This window comes from Patiria miniata, unplaced genomic scaffold (assembly GCF_015706575.1).
Source record: "Patiria miniata isolate m_02_andy unplaced genomic scaffold, ASM1570657v1 HiC_scaffold_2, whole genome shotgun sequence".
NCBI lineage: Eukaryota > Metazoa > Echinodermata > Asteroidea > Valvatida > Asterinidae > Patiria > Patiria miniata.
The window spans coordinates 6726862-6745586 of NW_024037058.1; the positions used below are offsets into that span (position 1 = coordinate 6726862).

Consider the following 18725-nt stretch of genomic DNA (forward strand, 5'->3'; position numbering starts at 1 on the left):
CTACTGTATTAATTCTACATACTGGGTTCATATAAAAAAATATTAAGCTCTCATAGAATCATATGATGGTTTTCTTGTTACACAAAGTTATTGCAAAGTAGTTTTTTTGCAGTTTTAGTATAGATAAACCTTCTTTTGCGATTATCTCGAAACCACTTTTTCTTCAAAATCCACATATGTGGCTCTTCGTAAAAAAAGTGACGAATTGATACCCATGAACTGAGAAAACAAAACATGTTGGCAATGTTGGAGATGATTAATGTAATCATTTTATATATCGAAGTCAACATTTGACAACTTTTATTCATTCTCAGATTAAAAACAAAACTTGATTCTTCAAGAAGTCAAGATGGCATCAAGTGTTACAGTTCAATCAGTGTTGGAGAAGATTAGTGTGGATCATCTGGAATGCTCCATCTGCACCAACCGTTTCAGGCAGCCCAAACTGCTGGACTGTTTGCATAGTTTTTGCCTGCAATGCCTCCAAGAGCTCAGACAGAGCCAAGATCCTAGTAGTACAAAGCTGACATGTCCTCTGTGCAGATGTGAAACCATGTTGAAAGGGTCTGGGGTTGCTGATCTCCCTAATAACTTTGCCTTCAGTGCCATGGTGGAGGAAGTTACAATGCAGGAAAAGCTACTGGAAGGTCAAGGGTCAGAGATCAAATGTCAAGCCTGTGATGAGGAGAATCAGGCTATTTCAAGATGCATGAACTGTGATCATTTCCTCTGCCAAGAATGTCACAAGGCACATGGACGAATGAATTTGATGATGAAATCTCACAAAATCTACACACTGGCTCAACTTCGATCAGGAGAGATTGTCTACAAGAGTAAACTAAGAGAACAAGTTCCCAAATGTGGCGAGCATCCAGATCAGAATCTCAATGTCTACTGCAACACATGTGAGCAAGTCATATGCACAACTTGCTCTGTACTTGATCATGCAAAACACACACTCACTGGATTACCTGAGGCAGTAGAAAAATGTAAGAAGAAGGTCACAGAAATGGTCCGAAAAAGTGAGAGAAGAAAAACAGAATTGGGCACCACCATAGAAGACACATGCAAATCTTGCAAAGAGCTGGAAACCATGTTTGCCAAAACTCAAAAGAAAATCTCCAAAAAGGCTCAACAGAAGATTACAAAGCTCCAACAGGAGATTACAAAGCTCAAACAGGAGGTTGCAAAGATCCAAAAGGAGATAACAAAGATCCAAAAGGAAGAAAAGAAACTGTTAAAAGAGACAGACATGATTTATAAAGACAAACTCAAAGCTTTTGAAGCTGTTCAAGCAACCAACAGGAAAGAGGTGACACAGACAGAGCACAAGCTGGAGGAGGTCAAACAACTCATGAATCAAGCAAGTTGCTACGAGATTCTTGAACTTCAGCAGAAGCTCTTGCATAACCTCAGTGAATTGACAGGGAAACAGCCACAGCAAGTTCCTGACAAGTTGACCTTCATGGATTTTGAAGAAGGTGAGAGGTCACTTGGGAGACTCATTCTGAAAGAAGAGCCAAAGGCTGCAGCAAAGCAATCATCAAGACCTGCAAGATTACTTGTGAAGGAGAAATGGGAACTTAAGACTGAAATCAAGAACTTTGAATTAACAGATGCATTTATTGCAAATGCGGCACCATGTTCTGAAAATAAAATACTTGCACTAGCTTCTAGAGGAATTTTTGAAAAAAAAATTGCACTATTCACAGTTTCACTTCCCAACAGCCAACATACACCGGCTCCTGTCCCACAAAGGCTTTATATCAATGGCCTCACTGAAAATGTAACATGCATTGCAGTCAGCAAGGATGACAACCTCCGAGTTCTAAATGGTCCAGTAGTCAAGGTCTTCAACAAGCAACATCAGCTCCTCCACCAGTTCACACCAGGTATAGGGTCAGACAGCCAACCAACATGCCTTGCATTGGATGACAGCAATCTGATAGCAGTGGGTTATGCAGGCAAGAATGAGATATCTCTACACAACCCAGATGGATCCCTCATCAGGAGACTGCCTGCTCCAATGATTCGAGGTAATCTGACAATGTACAATCACCACCTTATCTACACAAACCTGCCCAAGAAAAGGTTGGTATGTGTAGACTACTATGGTGCCAGTGTATTCTCAGTAGACATGTCCAGCAACATGCAGTGGGGTGGGCACCCTACTGGTGTGTGCTGTGACAGTGATGGCAGCATCTATGTTGCTGTGGTTGGATATCTAACAGGTGATATTCTGCATTACAGTCCTGATGGCAAGTACATTGGATGTGTGATCAAGGGATGTAGTAATCCATATGGCATCACATTCACATCAGGTGGTGATCTAGTAGTGGCTGCAAACAAGTCTGTACAGGTCTATCACCAAGTGTAAGGACAGATTAATTATACTGGGGCTATCCAGCATATCCACCAACCACTTCCATCAGACATTGATCATTGTTATCACTGACAAAGAACTTTAAAGTTCATTCCCTTAAACAACATTCTACAATACTGTATATTTGGTTTAATTCTAACGTCTTTGGTCTCTGTATGTGTTGACTCTAATACCTCAACCACTTCCCCTTTGGAAAATCTTGCACTTCAACACCCAGCCTACATGTACTTCCCAAAAAATCCTAGATCTGGTGCTCCAATAATGAAAGGAAAAAATGACCCTTCACATTGTTTGCAAATAGGGCAGCGTGCACATTTTAAAAATATTACAAACGAGAGGGAAAGTATTACCACGAAAGGCAATTCAATTTTTTTTAGATTCGTCTCAGCAAATGTGATTTAGAACTCAAGCGATAGTTTAAAAGTACATCATATGCAATGATATTGCAATCCCTTGGTCTCTTTCACAGTGCTTTCTGAGTGCCTCATCAAATTAATATTAGTTTCATTATATTTACAACCAAGTTGAAAATGAAAACCTTGCGCATTCTACTGCAATGATACATGGATGTTTGTAAATGTGGTTAGTATGATGAATGTACATTTGTAAATTGAAATAATTCTTCTTTGCCATTCTTAAATTTGATTTTTTGAATACTACAATTCAAGATGCATTTGGAACATTCTATGAATTTGGGGTCCACTTTTTCCTGTCCCTATACGTCTGGCATCTAAGATTTTGTAATGGAAGATGCACTCCTTTATGTGTGTACTCTTCCTCCAAGAATGCTTTTGTGAATCATGACCTACTCAACAAATATTAATTAATTTGAAGTGATTTTTTAATGCCACTTGAATGGCAAATGATACATTTCAGAGGTAACAGGGACAGGAAAAATGTCCGACTTTGAACCTTAAATGTATAGAATGACCTGCTTGTGAGAGGTTCCGTATCATTACAATAATAGTTTAGTTTATTCCATAAAGGATTGAGGCTTTTGCTTCTTTGAATAAGTATTGGTTTGCTAAATGCTGATAGACCAAGTAGTCTAAATGAAGCAATGAGCATTTGCTTTAATTACAGAACATTTCTCCAAGAGAACGCAGCTTCCATGACAACAATGACATTTCAGCAAAGATCCCAAGTCTGTTATTTTACCAATCAGCATCTGGAACTTTTTAAAGGTACGAGTAGTGCAACTAGGATTAAGCTTCTAGGGGGCACTTGGGGGTTCACCAATTTTTTGAGGGGGGAACTTAAGGTAACATTCTAAAGGTACCAGAGGCGTAAGTAGGGTTGGAAGGTTTTTGTAAGTAAAAGGATAATGTTATTTTTCATTGGCTTTTGTTTTTTCAAAGACTTAAGAATAGTACTTTCTATTAAAAAGGTGGATACAATGAAAATGGAATGCCATCGGCGTTTTGTTGTGTGGAAAAGTTCAAGACACACTCAGATTTACAGTATTTTAGGGGGAACACTGGGGCATTGAAAATATCTCAATAGTAAACTGTTTATATTGTGTATGATTGGCCCAATAGATTATAGCAGGCAGCTATTGAAAACATACTTTGTACATGCACATACTCAACTACCCAAAATGTAATCAAGTGGTGCGGTTCTTCTAATACTTTGTAGATTAAATGAGATTAAAAACATTGTTAATTTGCGAAATAATTATATATATATGTACAAGTCAAAGGCAGCTTGCATAAACGAAGGTCATTTTTTTCATATTTCAGGTTTGATTCTACATGTTTTGGAAAATAGGCAAACGGATTTGAACTTTTTTCCCATTAATTGAACATGTTAACATCACATCCATAGCATCACGTAACATATCGTTACAGCCCATGTGACACAGCCTAATTTGCTAACATAATTCACAACGTAAAAGCATAATAGATGTCGTGTCTAGGTTTTATTAGATGTACATGACAACGGGTTTAAGAACCGATATAGAAGGCGCCTGCTGAATGGTCTCGAGGTCAATTAGACGTAGTCTTGTTTTGCATAATAATCGACGAATCTCTCGGATATCATAGATCCTCGCTGTACAAGGGGATATTACATAGACTACCTTAGCACCTATCCCCGTACAATTAAGAACGATTCACAATGCAGTGTGAGTATGCCAACAAGTGTTTGCCTCAAGAGGCCACTTTTCAACTTAACAGTCTATTTAAAAGTACATTAAAAAAAAAATGAACTTACCTGTACATGGAAGTAAATTGGGGAATCTGTTCTTGTTTTTGCAGACAGGTTTCTGGGCTTCCTAATACAGTTGACTGCCACTGACATTTCATATAGCACCTACATTTCAAAGTGAACAAATTGACAACACATATTACATTACTTTTTCTCTTTCTAGCTTGGACTTCAATTACAATTAACAATTGTTGACAGGTGTGATGTGGGATATGACAACACCCTAGGTGTGCATTTCACCTCTGGTGCTATGCACCCCGAGGGGGTTAAAACGGCATACCCCACATCACAGCAGTCAACAATTGTTTTGTTACATCGTATCAGAAAGTCAATATGATAAATGCTAGTAACCTACTATGCAAGAAATATTAAAAATCAGTGCGGTGTAACCGGTGAAAACTGCAGGCTTACCCGCCGGACATGAGACTGAGTGGTTGTGCATGCATTGCACTCAGCTCAGTCCAGCACGCATACAGGTCCCACACACCCACGCCCAACACGCAACATTGTGCATGTATATGAGGTAAGCCATTGTACATGTATGTTTTGATAGACTAGAAATGTGGCCGTTCTCAACCAATGACATTACAATACCCGAGCACGTTATATTTTGCCGTCAGCTGGATGTTAAAATTTGTTTGTTTCGCTCAAGCAATCGCAGGTCTAGATTTTCTTGACAGTTTTGCTGAAATACTCTACCAAAGAATGATATTGTAGAAGTTCTCCACATTTCGTCCTGCAGTTTTTTATAATTTGACTCGAAACAGCAAACTATTTGTTCATTGTGAAAGTTCAAAAATGTACCGTGCTACGTACAAAAAAATCCTTCGCGTATGACACAAGCATACCACGTGACGTGAACTGTCTTATAAGACATCAGATAGGAAATTGTAGGTCATGACACCCAACAAACATGGCGGCGTCCATTGCCGATGGCGCTCAACATTTGACGTAAACATCAACCGATGCAAATGTATAAGTGTTTTAATGCATCTGTCAAGTTTGAGGGAAAACCAAAGGATCTAATGTCCGGGGTTATGATAAGTTCACTGCCAAAGGGGGGCTTGCAGAGTTTCGACGTCCGTATAGTTTCAAATTGCACCTCACAAACATAAATTTGTGATGACTACATGTACATGATGATGTCAAGAATCCAACTACAAAAAAGAATTTAGAATTCAGCATGTTCTGTTTGCAAGATATGGCTTTAGGTTTAATAATTCATAAATTCATTACATATCATATGATCATGTCATAGTGATGTCACATCGATCATGTATCGCCTAAAACATCCCGGTCTACCTACATACCAAATCTGAACCAAATCGGACTTGCAGTTCTCTAGAAATACATATACATGTAGGAACTTAAAATGTGCACCAATAGAGATGATGTCACGTGACCCCTGATGACGTCATGATGACGTCACTCTTCTGGAGACGAGTTCACTATGGAGTCTATGCATAAGTTGAGTTTTATGGGAAACAACTTTGTCTTTATTATACCAAAAGTATTTGGTGGAATAAACCATGTACAAAGTATAGATGGTTGGAACATAATTGATAATTTTGTTCACGATTTATAGGTGAAAGAAGATCGTCATTTTTTTCAATCATAATTGCCTGTACAAAAATGTACATTGTAATTTGACACCCGTTCATGTCATCATGACATCAGAGTATAAACATGCACCACTAGGGATGAGGGTCGATATGTTGAAAGTTACAAGTTCATACCATAATACCGTTTAGGAGAAAACCCGAGGTGTGAATTATTGTCCAGAAAGAAAGACAGAAAGAAAGAAGAAGATTGATCAGAACAATAAACAGTGGTCGGGTTGTGCAAAGTCATTTTTTTAACTCGCCACCATGACTGAACTCGGGGCACAACCATGGAGCTATAACATGAACGGATACAGGTCAACTTGTATGCAACAAACTTGTATGCAGGACAACTCGTACGTGACAAACTTGTACCCAGGACAACTCGTACCCGGACCAACACGTTCACGGTCCAATTCCTACACGGGCCAACTCATACGTATTCATGAGCATAGACTAGCGTAGTACACACTGTCCTGGCCCACACCGTGTGCTATACGACAAGACAATACCACCCGTAATGAGAATTTAAATCGTGTATCCGGTCTGCTGCATTTGTAGACTTTAACATACACTGCTAAATACAGTGCCCTGCGCTATGTGTGAAACAAATCATTGGATGTCTGGACAAATGCTCCATGCTAGTCAGTGCTTTTTGCCCACCTCATACTAGGTGGTCATTCAGCTTACGCATGGTGTGCTTACGATTGTGTATGGCATCTTCTGCACTCTGGGAACAAACAGTTATGTTTGCCTTTGGAATTCCAAAAATGTATTGAACTAAAAATTAAGTGCCAATAAAATTATTTGTGGTCGATGATTCTCATCTCCATCCAATCTGGAAACAGTATTGTACAATTATTATTATGGCTTATTTCACATATGAGTTGGCATGCGTACATTTGACTAATCTGTGTTGGCTTGCATAGGAGTTGACATTTTGTGGTTCCCGAACACTCTTTTAAAGTTTAGGCCTTCTTAAAAACAATTGCACAAGACATCAGATAGCCCCAGTAGTGTGGCCGCGGTATTGATGCGCTGCACCTCATGGCCACATGCCAGGTTCCCTAAACTATCGAGGAGTTTGTCCGAAACAAATCACAAATCTTTTACATACAGTTGTATTCTGTGATGTAGCAGCTTCTTTCCTCCGGGTTGTTTAGTTGTCCTTATATCAAATTTTTTCGAGAAATTAAAGCATCTTTCTGAAACTCATATGCACCCAAAAATTGTCTGTTGATGGCTGCCATTTTTAATGTAAGAAGCGATGACCCAAAAGCTGTGACGTCGCATATATGCAAATCGATCTTGTCACTCAGGAGCGCAAGTTGCGATTCAACAGTTGTTTCTTGTACACTGGATTCGGTTGAGAATGAGAGATTGTACAAGAAACAGCCAGCCGCGGCCACACTAGTGGGCCTTTGTATCATTTAAATTTCGGTATTGGAGTTAATATTTCTGTGGAATTGCCCATAACTGTTTGGTTTAGAGTATTAAATAAACCAAGGTTTCACTCACCTATATAGTTATTCACATGTAGACTGCATGCAGATTTTGCTCAAGTCAAGCAGCAAACCTCCAAATTGTCATAAAAGTCTAAACTCGATCTTTGCAGTTCATTTAAATTCAAGTTCATGATGAAATGAACCCTGGCAAGCAACTCACGGGGCAACTAAGTTCCAGTTCAAGTGACCAGTCAAAACTCAGTTCATTGGTTTTCCTGTGCATCACTTGATTTGCTGAATTGAAGTGCGGTCTCAGCAGGCTCGTCATGCAGACTCCGCTGGGCCTGTCGGAAGCCGTGCCGATTCGGTGGTCGGTGGTGAGGCCACTCTTTACCCGGAGTTAATCCTTTCGAGACTAGTTTTTGTAAAATGTAGCTCACAACAATTTCCACTCGCCAAGCTGGTGCAGAAGACTCACCCAGCACTCAGTAAGTTGCTGAAAAGGATGTAAACATGTAGCTAGCTGCAGAGAAGTAGAAGTTTGAAGTCCAAAGTAAATATATCCTCGGCGCGACGGAGGTACAGAAAAAGGCCAGATTGTGTGGGCGAACGGTGCAAGAAGTCCCGGCCAGAGTACAGCGGCGTGTTTGCACGTACATCACGGTAGTCTGGTTCCCAGGCCAAAAGATTCTGACTATTTCTCACGAGTTCTATTTCTGATTATTTGTTTATTGTTGATTTTACACGACTTACAGTTACATTTGTACTTTTGCACATCGCATAGAAACTTCGACTCAATTCAATAGCGCCCCCTGTTGAGCACTTCGGCATAATTTTGTTGATATAAAGCGCGCGCCACGTGTATATTAAGTAATTTCAAATTACAGGCAACAACCAGTGTACACAACGCCCCATTCCCTTGATTAGATTTTGTTTTCGGATATAGCGCCCTCTATACGATCTGAAGCGATGGACCAAAAAAAAAGCAATGTAGCGCCCTCTATCTATTGTGTTGAATGAACTTTGCTGACAAGAAGTGAATATCTAATAAAAGTTATAAAAATCATGGAACAAAACCAAACACTGAGAAGTGATTACAATTTTTAGTAATTCGATGAGGTTTTTATATTTCATTTAAATAAGGCTCATTTTAGCATACTGCTGACGTATTTCAGAGAGAGAAACAAATCGTTTCTATAGATACGTTTGGCTTTATTTAACACTATTGAACATCTAGTCAGCCAAGGAATTTCGGTGTTTTTTTTTTCTCTGAGGTTGAGTTCAAAGACTCCGTTTATTCCGATTTATCTTTGCATATCACAACAAAGAACAGATAACAAACAAACATAATTAACAAAGTAAAGCAAAAAAAAAAATACAATCATGAGGTAATGGAAAAAATACAAAACAATTAACATATATCAATATAAACCCAATAAACCTGGAAACATATCAACAGGAAACACTTAATAGGCATAACATTAATACGTAAACAAAATTCAAAACAAAACAAAAAAAATTATTTAGCAAATAGAAACACCAAAAGACAATAGACACAGATAAACATGCAACAATTACATCTAGGCATGTCACCTTTTTCTGTGGTCGATCCCTATATGTTTGTGTTCTATAAAAAAAGTCACATTTTGTGCTTTTTAAAGATCACCTTTGACCTCATTCACATCCAGCAAGAATTGGAGCTATTTCTGGTATAGCAGCTGCATTGTAGCCATAGACACGCCAAGTTTATAATAAACTTATGACGACTAGAATTAAGCCTAAGGGCCAAATCATCCTGATATTTCATTGACATTTTCAGATATTTCTTGAGAAAGGTAAACGATGATTATGAACATTTCGCCCTATAATACCAACATGTTCTTATCCAGAATGGCTTAAAAAAGCACTTTAACAAAAATAAATAATGAACATTTATAAAGCGCCAAAATCCGCCTAAAAAAAACTTACAGCGCATCACAAAATTAAAAAATAAACCATTATTATAATAATTAATTAAGAAACAAAATTGTACTTAACGTAACAAGGTGTGAAAATATCAATACAAAGAATTAAGATGTCAAAAGATAAAAATAGTAAACAAAAATGCTGAATGAACACACAACTCACTAAATGCAACAAAACATGAAAAATGCACTAGAACGAAATCAACATACACCCCCCTTTAAAATAGAAAAAACCTGCACTTTTTACAAAAAAATATAAAGCATCCAAACTAAAAACACTCATTATATACACACACAAACATGATACAAACACGCATGCAAATTACCAATAAAAACCCATAGAGACCTTGAACGAAAGAATTGATGATATAACAGAAACAAGCAATGTTTGTGTGATCCCATGCCAATGACAAATCCAATACAATTTGGAAGGAACCCTGTCCCATTCTACTGAAGCTACAGTTTGATCAGTACTGATAACATATCGTTTCATACAAAAGGAAAAATGATCACTGCATGCCGAAAGAACAGGTATTATAATGTGCTTTACAACAGACCAAAAGTATCTGACTGGACCACACAGAATGTGCATGAATGTATATTTTAGTATGTGATCACATCGTGCCATATTATGAGCATAAATTTCGTCAGGTGCCTGGAAGAAGGTCGTAATTGGGCCAAGTTGGTCAAAAGATCAAATTCGGGTTTTTCGGGTAATCGATAAAGCTTGGAAATATCTTTCATTTGATATACGTATTGTCTCAAGGGGCTACTTCATTCTGACATAATTAACAATAAACAAATGACGGAAGGAGGTTTTCCATTATTTGTGCCCAGCAAATGGTCGTTAGCGCGTAATTATAATGTAACAAAAAGTTCCAAGCAGGCTAACGTCCCACTTAAATGGGTACGCAAAGCCAAGTTTCTTCCCCATAAAAGGATCTTAGGATTCAAAATGCCGCTTAAGCGCAAGTTTAATGCAGGGCGAGTTCACATTTAAGGCAGATGGAGTTCCTGATAAAAGGTTGTAAGCAGAACAATTTAAATAACTTCAAAATTAAGTAATATTTTGAAATAAAAATGTTCAATATGATTTTCAATATTAAATACTTTCATGGGCCCAAATTTCAGCCTGATGTGATTTTTCATTTAGAAATGGAAGCACAAAACCTTTCAACTCGATTATCTCCAAAAGTGCGCTTTGTAGGCCTGGGCTGCTTACGTCCTTTTCCTTGGCACACAACGATTTCAAGATGGCAGCCCCCCATGCAGGGGGTCATAGCCTGGTCAACTTATTCCACTTCTCCAGATCACCGCCTCCAGCTTGGGTGGGGAAACTCAAAAGAGACCGGATTCAAAGGCGGGAACCAATCGAGCGAGGTCTTGTAGACTGGATTGAACAAGTTGATGGTGGACTTTGCTGTGGCCCCGCCCACTGCCCCACCCACAGCAGCGCAACAACTGTCATCACTGGTGTTGATGGTGGACTCTGTTATGGCCCCGCCCACTGCCCTGTGCCCCGCCCACAGCAGCGAGACACTTGTCATCACTGACATTGATGATGGACTCTGCTGTGGCCCCGCCCACTGCCCCACCCACATCAGCGTAACAATTGTGATCACCGGCATTGATGGTGGACTTTGCTATGGCCCCGCCCACTGCCCCGCCCACAGCAGCATAACATTTGTCATCACTGGTACTGATGGTAGACTCTACTGTGGCCCCGCCCACGGCAGTGAAACAACTGTCATCACTGGCGTTGCCGGGCCGATCCTGGAAGCACTGGTTTGGGGGCGGGGAGGGCGGTAGTCATCTGGTAGGAGGACTGGCTCCTCGTCCTCTTACCCTTGACCTTTCTGTTGACCAGAGTGATGAGGATGATGACAATAATGAGGAGGACTAAGCAGCGGTAATGGCAATCACTGCAATCATCGGTCCATTTGCCAGGCCTAAAATAATAACATGTAATATGTTATAAATTATATTTTTAGCTTTGCATTTTTTGTTGACAATGCGCTGATGAAGTTTTCATGGTCGTTAAGCCCGGTTCATACTTCACGCGAAAGCAAAAGTGAAGCAAAATTCGTGACGTCAACAATACATTCAAAGCGTGTCCACCATTGTTGATGACATGAATTTCGCTTCGCACATGCTTTCGCGTGAAGTATGAACCGGGCTTTGAAGCCTCCAGATCCAAAATTACAACATTGTAGTGCTGTATTGCTGAAGAATTGTCCAATGCTTGATTTTTGAATATAGGCATAATGTTGCAAGGATTCCAAACGACTCAGGACTAAGCCATTTGCGATTGACCTATACCCTTTGGGATTTACATTTGAAAAACCTCTGGTACACTGACTTGCTCAGAATGCTTGACACATTTTAACTTTGAATTCTCTAGACCAAAGACACTGTTGCTAATCACATGATTTCGGGCAAGCTCTTGCATAGTGACGTAAGGGACGCTTAGCACAAACACATTTTTCACAATAGGTGAGAATGGCACAAAGACACCAGACCATGCAGCCGCTAAAGATTGCTAGCGTAAGGCTTGCCTCAAATCATGTGATATCGTAACAGTCTCTTTGATCGGGAAAATGAGCACCCGTACAGATTTCAAATAGACTGACACCACATTACTGCTGTTGTGTTAGTACCTGTTCATCAGTCTGTGATGTGTAGAGTTAGGCGTGGCTCTCCCCAATCTCAGCATTCATCTCAGCAATGGACCAATCAGCCTATAGAAGACACAAAATATAAATGAACTGAACTTGGGTGCATACATCTTATTTAAAAAAAGAGAAAGCCTTACAAATTGTCAGTTTTGGAAGTTTGCAATGAAGTACTGCCAACACTGAATCACTGAAAGAAATGTATTTAGTTATGATGCAGGGATAGTACTGTTGAATGTTATACATGCATGTAAAACACAAAATGCACAATAGCTAAAATGTAGATAAATGTAAAGAAAGTGAAAAAAATATATAGATTCCATAACTTTTTAATGTTGGTTTATTGTTTACTTCTTTTATATTTCTTCTTTTTTTTGGGGGGGGGGGGGAGGGGATTTATACGGTAGACTGATTTAAAACATACCCTGATTTAAAACATATCATCGCAGAGCTGACATGCTGACGCATAAGCGAAAAGCCTGTTTGGAGTGATTCGCATATGAAGTTGGACATTTTTCTGGGCGTTGTATTTTACCCTTTATGTTTCGATAATAACCTATTCGGAATAAAATAGGAAACATAGTATCAATCAGGTTACTTATTTAGTCAGAGAAGTTGTGCGATATGTTTTTATTTGATCGTCAACATATTCGTCAGTTTGTCAAATTACAAAAATCTAGTAATAGCAGGTTGTTCTTCATATTGTTTGTATGCTATTCACCAGTTTGTCGGATCACACGTGCACACGCGCACCATCTGACAAACTGACGAATAACATTCGTTGGTACATTGAACGCATACCTTACATTAGCTGGCTACCAGCGCAATTCCGTATTTGTCACTATGTCATATTATGGATTTGTTATTGTGACTGATTCGCCACAGGGGGGGGGGGGATTCTGAGTCTCAAAATCCAGACAAGAACCAAGAATTTTGCCATAAATACTTGAAGGAGCAATCTCTATAAACCCCCAAAATAACAAAATCTCAAAATCGCCAAGATGGTCAATTCGCTGGTATGTCAGCTTTGCGACTTATAGATATTAAAACAAGTGTTATTTGCAATATCAGTCAGCTTAGAATATTGTAATTTGTGACCCTGTGGCTTCTTTATGTTTACCTTTCTGATAAACTTGCCTGTCATATTGCTAATATTACCAGCCCAGGACCTTTGGATCAATTAGATATACAACACAGTCGACATGCTGTATTTGATTTTACTGTGAGCACGTACCGCAGTGCTACGTTATCGGAATTTGGGTACTAGTGCAAATATTACCAGCCCAGGACCTTTGGATCCATTAGATATAGAGCACTGCATTTGATATTACTATGAGCACGTACCAAAGCGCTAAAGAAGTGGAATCCGGGGACTGCAAATGACTGTACTCAAAATCAGGTGACATGGTCTGTGTTGATACAGAGGGGCGTATACATAGAACGCCATCTTTGTTCGTTTCAACCATTGCCGTAAGTTACATCAGAATGGGAAGATAGCAATGGCTCATTTCAAGTGTACCTGAAGGTAAGATTTTTATTTAGTGGGTCTACCTGTAAGTCTGTCTATACGTCTGATATACCGTAAATCAACAGCAGCATATTATCTTATATGAAGTACATGTATGTGAACTCAGCATTTGCCAATTACAAGTGTATATGAATTTACTGAAAATTCAGGTGGATCCGTCAACCTGTTAAATATGTGGAATACATGAATCTCCTTGATTTCATGACAGAAATATGTGACATGCATTGTTTGTACTTACATGAAGCTTCTTACAAAATAAGTGTTAGGCTTTTAAGAAGATTTGGCACAAGTGTAGCTTAGTGAATCACAAAATAATAATAAAACAAAAAATAAACCTGATGAAGATAAGTCTTCTTTGTTTTTAAATTAGTGCACTTTTCTTAAAGAAAAGTTGACCTTTTTGGACAAGTCTACGATTTGAAATATGGGCCACTTAAAGTCCTTGAGATATTGTTTTCTTCAGTACAGACAATATTTGGTTGCAGTCTTCTGCCCACCTCGTTTCAAACCACCCAGCTGACCCAGGCAAGCTCAGAGGTGGAGTGATAAGACAACTGCACTAAACAGGAGGTACTGGGTTTGAGCCCCACCTGAGTATTAAAAAGTAAGACTGCCCTTTTGTATACAATTAAGTGCCCTTTTACATCATCATTTACCCCCCCCCCCCCATATTTGTAAAGAGTGCCCTTTGTTTTTAAACAAGGCCCTTTTTTTTTAATCAGTGCCTTTTTGGTTACCAGGGGCCATTTGCTTTTTTTTTAAATTCCGCGCCACCGTCGGCATTTGTCATTAAAAACTTTTTTACTTGTGACCTACTTTAGTTTGACTTGTAATGAACTTTATTACAACTTACTTGAGACGCAGAAAATGTCATGTAACAGCTGAAAAGAATTCTTTAATATTGCATTTTTCAGGACAAAATGTGCTCTTATAATTAACAAGGTAACCCTATTACACATTTGTTGTAACTAATTGCTATTTTGGGAAAAAAAACTAACATCAGGTTTGATTCAAGCATATAGTATGTGAATAAACCTTCAATTTTATGAACACTCTACTTGACAAAATGTTTTCAGCTATAGGCTACAACTAACTTATTTCAACCAAATTATCATTTGAAGTTGAAATATGTGTTATTCCCAAACCTTTACTTTATGTGCTTTATTTTCAAGTTAAAGGTCCATCCTATCGCACCAAGCCCAACAGTGAAGATGGCATCTAATGTTACAGCCCAATCAGTGTTGGAGAAGATTAGTGTGGATCATCTGGAATGCTCCATCTGCACCAACCGTTTCAGGCAGCCCAAACTGCTGGACTGTTTGCATAGTTTTTGCCTGCAATGCCTCCAAGAGCTCAGACAGAGCCAAGATCCTAGTGGTACAAAGCTGACATGTCCTCTGTGCAGATGTGAAACCACGTTGAAAGGGTCTGGGGTTGCTGATCTCCCTAATAACTTTGCATTCAGTGCCCTGGTGGAGGAAGTTACAATGCAGGAAAAGCTACTGGAAGTTAAAGGGTCAGAGATCAAATGTCAAGCCTGTGATGAGGAGAATCAGGCTATTTCAAGATGCATGGATTGTGATCATTTTCTCTGTCAAGAATGTCAAAAGGCACATGAACGTATGACTGCCATGAAATCTCATCAAATCTACACATTGGCTCAACTTCGATCAGGGGAGATTGTCTACAAGAGTAAACTTAGAGAAGAAATTCCCAAGTGTTGCAAGCACCCAGATCAGAATCTGAATGTCTACTGCAACTCATGCCAGCAAGTCATATGTACAACTTGCTCTGTACTTGATCATGCAAAACACTCACTCACTGGATTACCTGAGGCTGCAGAAAAATGTAAGAAGAAGGTCACAGAAATGGTTCAAAAAAGTGAGAGCAGAAAAAAAGAATTAAGAAACACCATAGAAAAGACGTGCAAATCTCGCAAGGAGCTGGACACCATGTTTGCCAACGCTCAAAAGAAAGTCTCCAAAAAGGCTCATCAGGAGATTACAAAGATCCAACAAAAGGTTGCAAAGATCCAACTGGGGATTCCAAAAATCCAAAATGAAGAACAGAAATTAAAGCAAGAGATGGGCAGGATTTATCAAGAAAGAGTCACAACATTTGAAGCTGCCCAAGCCAATAACAGCAAAGAGGTGACACAGACAGAGCACAAGCTGGAGGAGGTCAAACAACTCATGAATCAAGCAAGTTGCTATGAGATTCTTGAACTTCAGCAAAAGCTCTTGCATAACCTCAGTGAATTGACAGGGAAACAGCCACAGCAAGTTCCTGACAAGTTTACCTTTATGGACTTTGAAGAAGGTGAGAGGTCACTTGGGAGACTCATTCTGGAGGAGCCAAAGGCAGCAGTAGAGCCATCACCAAGACCTGGGAGATCATGTGTGGAGGAGAAATGGGAACTGAAGACTGAAGAACAGTCAAGGGGTGCTGCAAAGCAATCACCAAGACCTGGAAGATCAGGTGTGAAGGAGAAATGGGAACTGAAGACTGAAGAACAGTCAATGGGTGCTGCGAAGCAATCACCAAGACCTGGAAGATCAGGTGTGGAGGAGAAATGGGAACTGAAGACTGAAGAACAGTCAAGGGGTGCTGCGAAGCAATCACCAAGACCTGGAAGATCAATTGTGAAGGAGAAATGGGAACTAAAGACTGAAGAACAGTCAAGGGGTGCTGCGAAGCAATCACCAAGACCTGGAAGAACATGTGTGAAGGAGAAATGGAAACTGAAGACAGAAATCAAGAACTTTGAATTAAGTGTATCATCATTCATGTCACTTGTTGCAGCACTCTCTAACAATCAAATACTTGCACTTGCACTATCCGTACCATTTAGTGGAGAAAGAGAAACACTATTCACTGTTATAATTCCAAAAAGTCATCAGGAATCTCCAATCATAAGGCCACAAATCAATGGCCTCACTAATGTTAGGTGTATTGCAGTGAGCAAGGATAACAAGCTATTTGTCATAGATGGTCAAAAAGTCAAGGTCTTCAGCAAGCAGCATCAGCTCCACCAGTTCAAACCAGGTAAATGGCTACACAGCCAACCAACATGCCTTGCAGTGGATGACAGCAATCTGATAGCAGTGGGTTATGATGGCAAGAATGAGATATCTCTACACAACCCAGATGGATCCCGCATCAGGAGGCTGCCTGCTCCAATGATTGGAGATTATCTGACAATGCACAATCACCACCTTATCTACACAAACTGGCTTAACAAAAGGTTGGTATGTGTAGACTACTATGGTGCCAGTGTATTCTCAGTAGATATGACCAGCAACATGCAGGAGGGTTACTACCCTAATGGTGTGTGCTGTAACAGTGATGCCAGCATCTATGTTGCTGTGTTCGGACATCCAACAGGTGATATTCTGCACTACAGTCCTAATGGCAAGTACATTGGATGTGTGATCAATGGATGCAGTGATCCACGTGGCATCACATTCACATTGGATGGTGATCTGGTAGTGGCTGCAGGAGAGTCTGTACAGGTCTATCACCGAGTGTAAGGACAGAATAATTAAACTGGGGCTATCCAGTGTATCCACCAACCACTTCCATCAGACATTGAGCATTGTTATCACTGAAAAAGAACATAATTCCCTCCAATGACATTCTACAATGCTGTATATTTAGTTTATTTCTAAGGTCTATGGTCTCTGTATGCTTTGACTCCTTAACCACTTCCCCTTTGAAAAATCTTGGACCTCAACGCCCAGCCTACTTCCCATAAAATCTTAGATCTGGTGGCCCAATAACGAGAGCAAAGGAATGACCCTTCACATTGTTTGCAAATAGGGATGAGTGCACATTTTCAAAATATTACCCGGTGTACATTTTAAACAAAAGGGAAAGTATAACCATGAGAGGGCAATTCAAGTTTCTCAGATTCGTCTCAGCAAATAGAAAGTCAATGCATGATGTGTTTTCTAAGGATAAGATATAACCCCGCTCCTGTATAAAATGTAAACATTTCCTTACATTTTGTTATTGGACTGTTCAATAATTGGAAAAATTGTTGAGTTTAAATGACTGCAACTTATATTTCAAATGAAAAAGATTATGCACCTCTGTGTACATGAGACAAAAGTAAATTACTCAAAAGCAAATGGAAAAAATATGTGTGATTTTGAACTAACACATAAAAACTAATATTAATTTGATGAGTGCCTCATCAAATTAATATCAGTTTCATTACAACATTTACATTAGTTTAAAAACCAAGTTGGAAATGAAAACCTTGTGCATTCTACTTCAATGATACATGGATGTTTGTAAATGTGGTTAGTATGATGGATGTACATTTGTAAACTGAAATCTTGTTTGTTTGCTTTTCTCAAATGGAGTTTTTAAATGCTACATTAGAAGATGCATTTGGAACATTTTGTGAATTTGGGGTTCAGTTTGTTCCTGTCCCTATAAGTCTGGCATCTACGATTTTGTAATAGAAGATGTACTCCTTTATGTGTGTACTCTTCCTCCAAGAATGCTTTTGTGAATCAAATGACCTACCCAACAAATATTAATTATTAATGTGGAGTGCTGTGGCCTCGTGGTTAATGGCACAGGCTTCGTGGTCTGTGTGTAAAGCTGCGGGTTGTGGGTTCGAGTCCGGCCGGGTCATGGTGCGTGTGCCCTTGTGCAAGGCACTTTGTCACAGGGAGCTGAGATGGTATTTGGAATGTTTAATCGGCCCAATGATCAGGGGTAATAATAATACTGTGAGCAATGTGATTTAGTTAACTAATAAGAGCGTTCTTAAATGCCGATTATTGATTTATTTACAATTAAAACTAGTTACGAACCAATCAAAGGTTTGAATGGTATAAACCCATTTAATAATTGCCTGATGTTGCAGTCCACTCTTTTTTGAATAAATTGAAATACAAAATCGTTTAGCAAGAAT

General features: G+C 39.3%; 2 protein-coding genes across 2 annotated transcripts; both read left to right on the forward strand.

The window, feature by feature from the left end:
- The first annotated feature begins 349 nt into the window (after positions 1 to 349).
- On the forward strand, positions 350 to 2457 carry LOC119726196 (protein PML-like). The gene has a single exon (XM_038197797.1). The coding sequence runs from the start codon at positions 350 to 352 to the stop codon at positions 2375 to 2377; it is 2028 nt and encodes a 675-aa protein (XP_038053725.1). The 3' UTR covers positions 2378 to 2457.
- A 13644-nt stretch (positions 2458 to 16101) lies between these two features.
- On the forward strand, positions 16102 to 17593 carry LOC119726899. Its single transcript, XM_038198750.1, has one exon. It carries the CDS (start codon positions 16102 to 16104, stop codon positions 17326 to 17328), a length of 1227 nt encoding a protein of 408 aa, XP_038054678.1. The 3' UTR covers positions 17329 to 17593.
- The last annotated feature ends 1132 nt before the right edge of the window (positions 17594 to 18725 follow it).

What these genes read in the sequence shown, in the direction of transcription:
- LOC119726196 (XM_038197797.1), top strand. Translation starts at nt 350, where the DNA reads ATGGCATCAAGTGTTACAGTTCAATCAGTGTTGGAGAAGATTAGTGTG.
- LOC119726899 (XM_038198750.1), top strand. Translation starts at nt 16,102, where the DNA reads ATGGACTTTGAAGAAGGTGAGAGGTCACTTGGGAGACTCATTCTGGAG.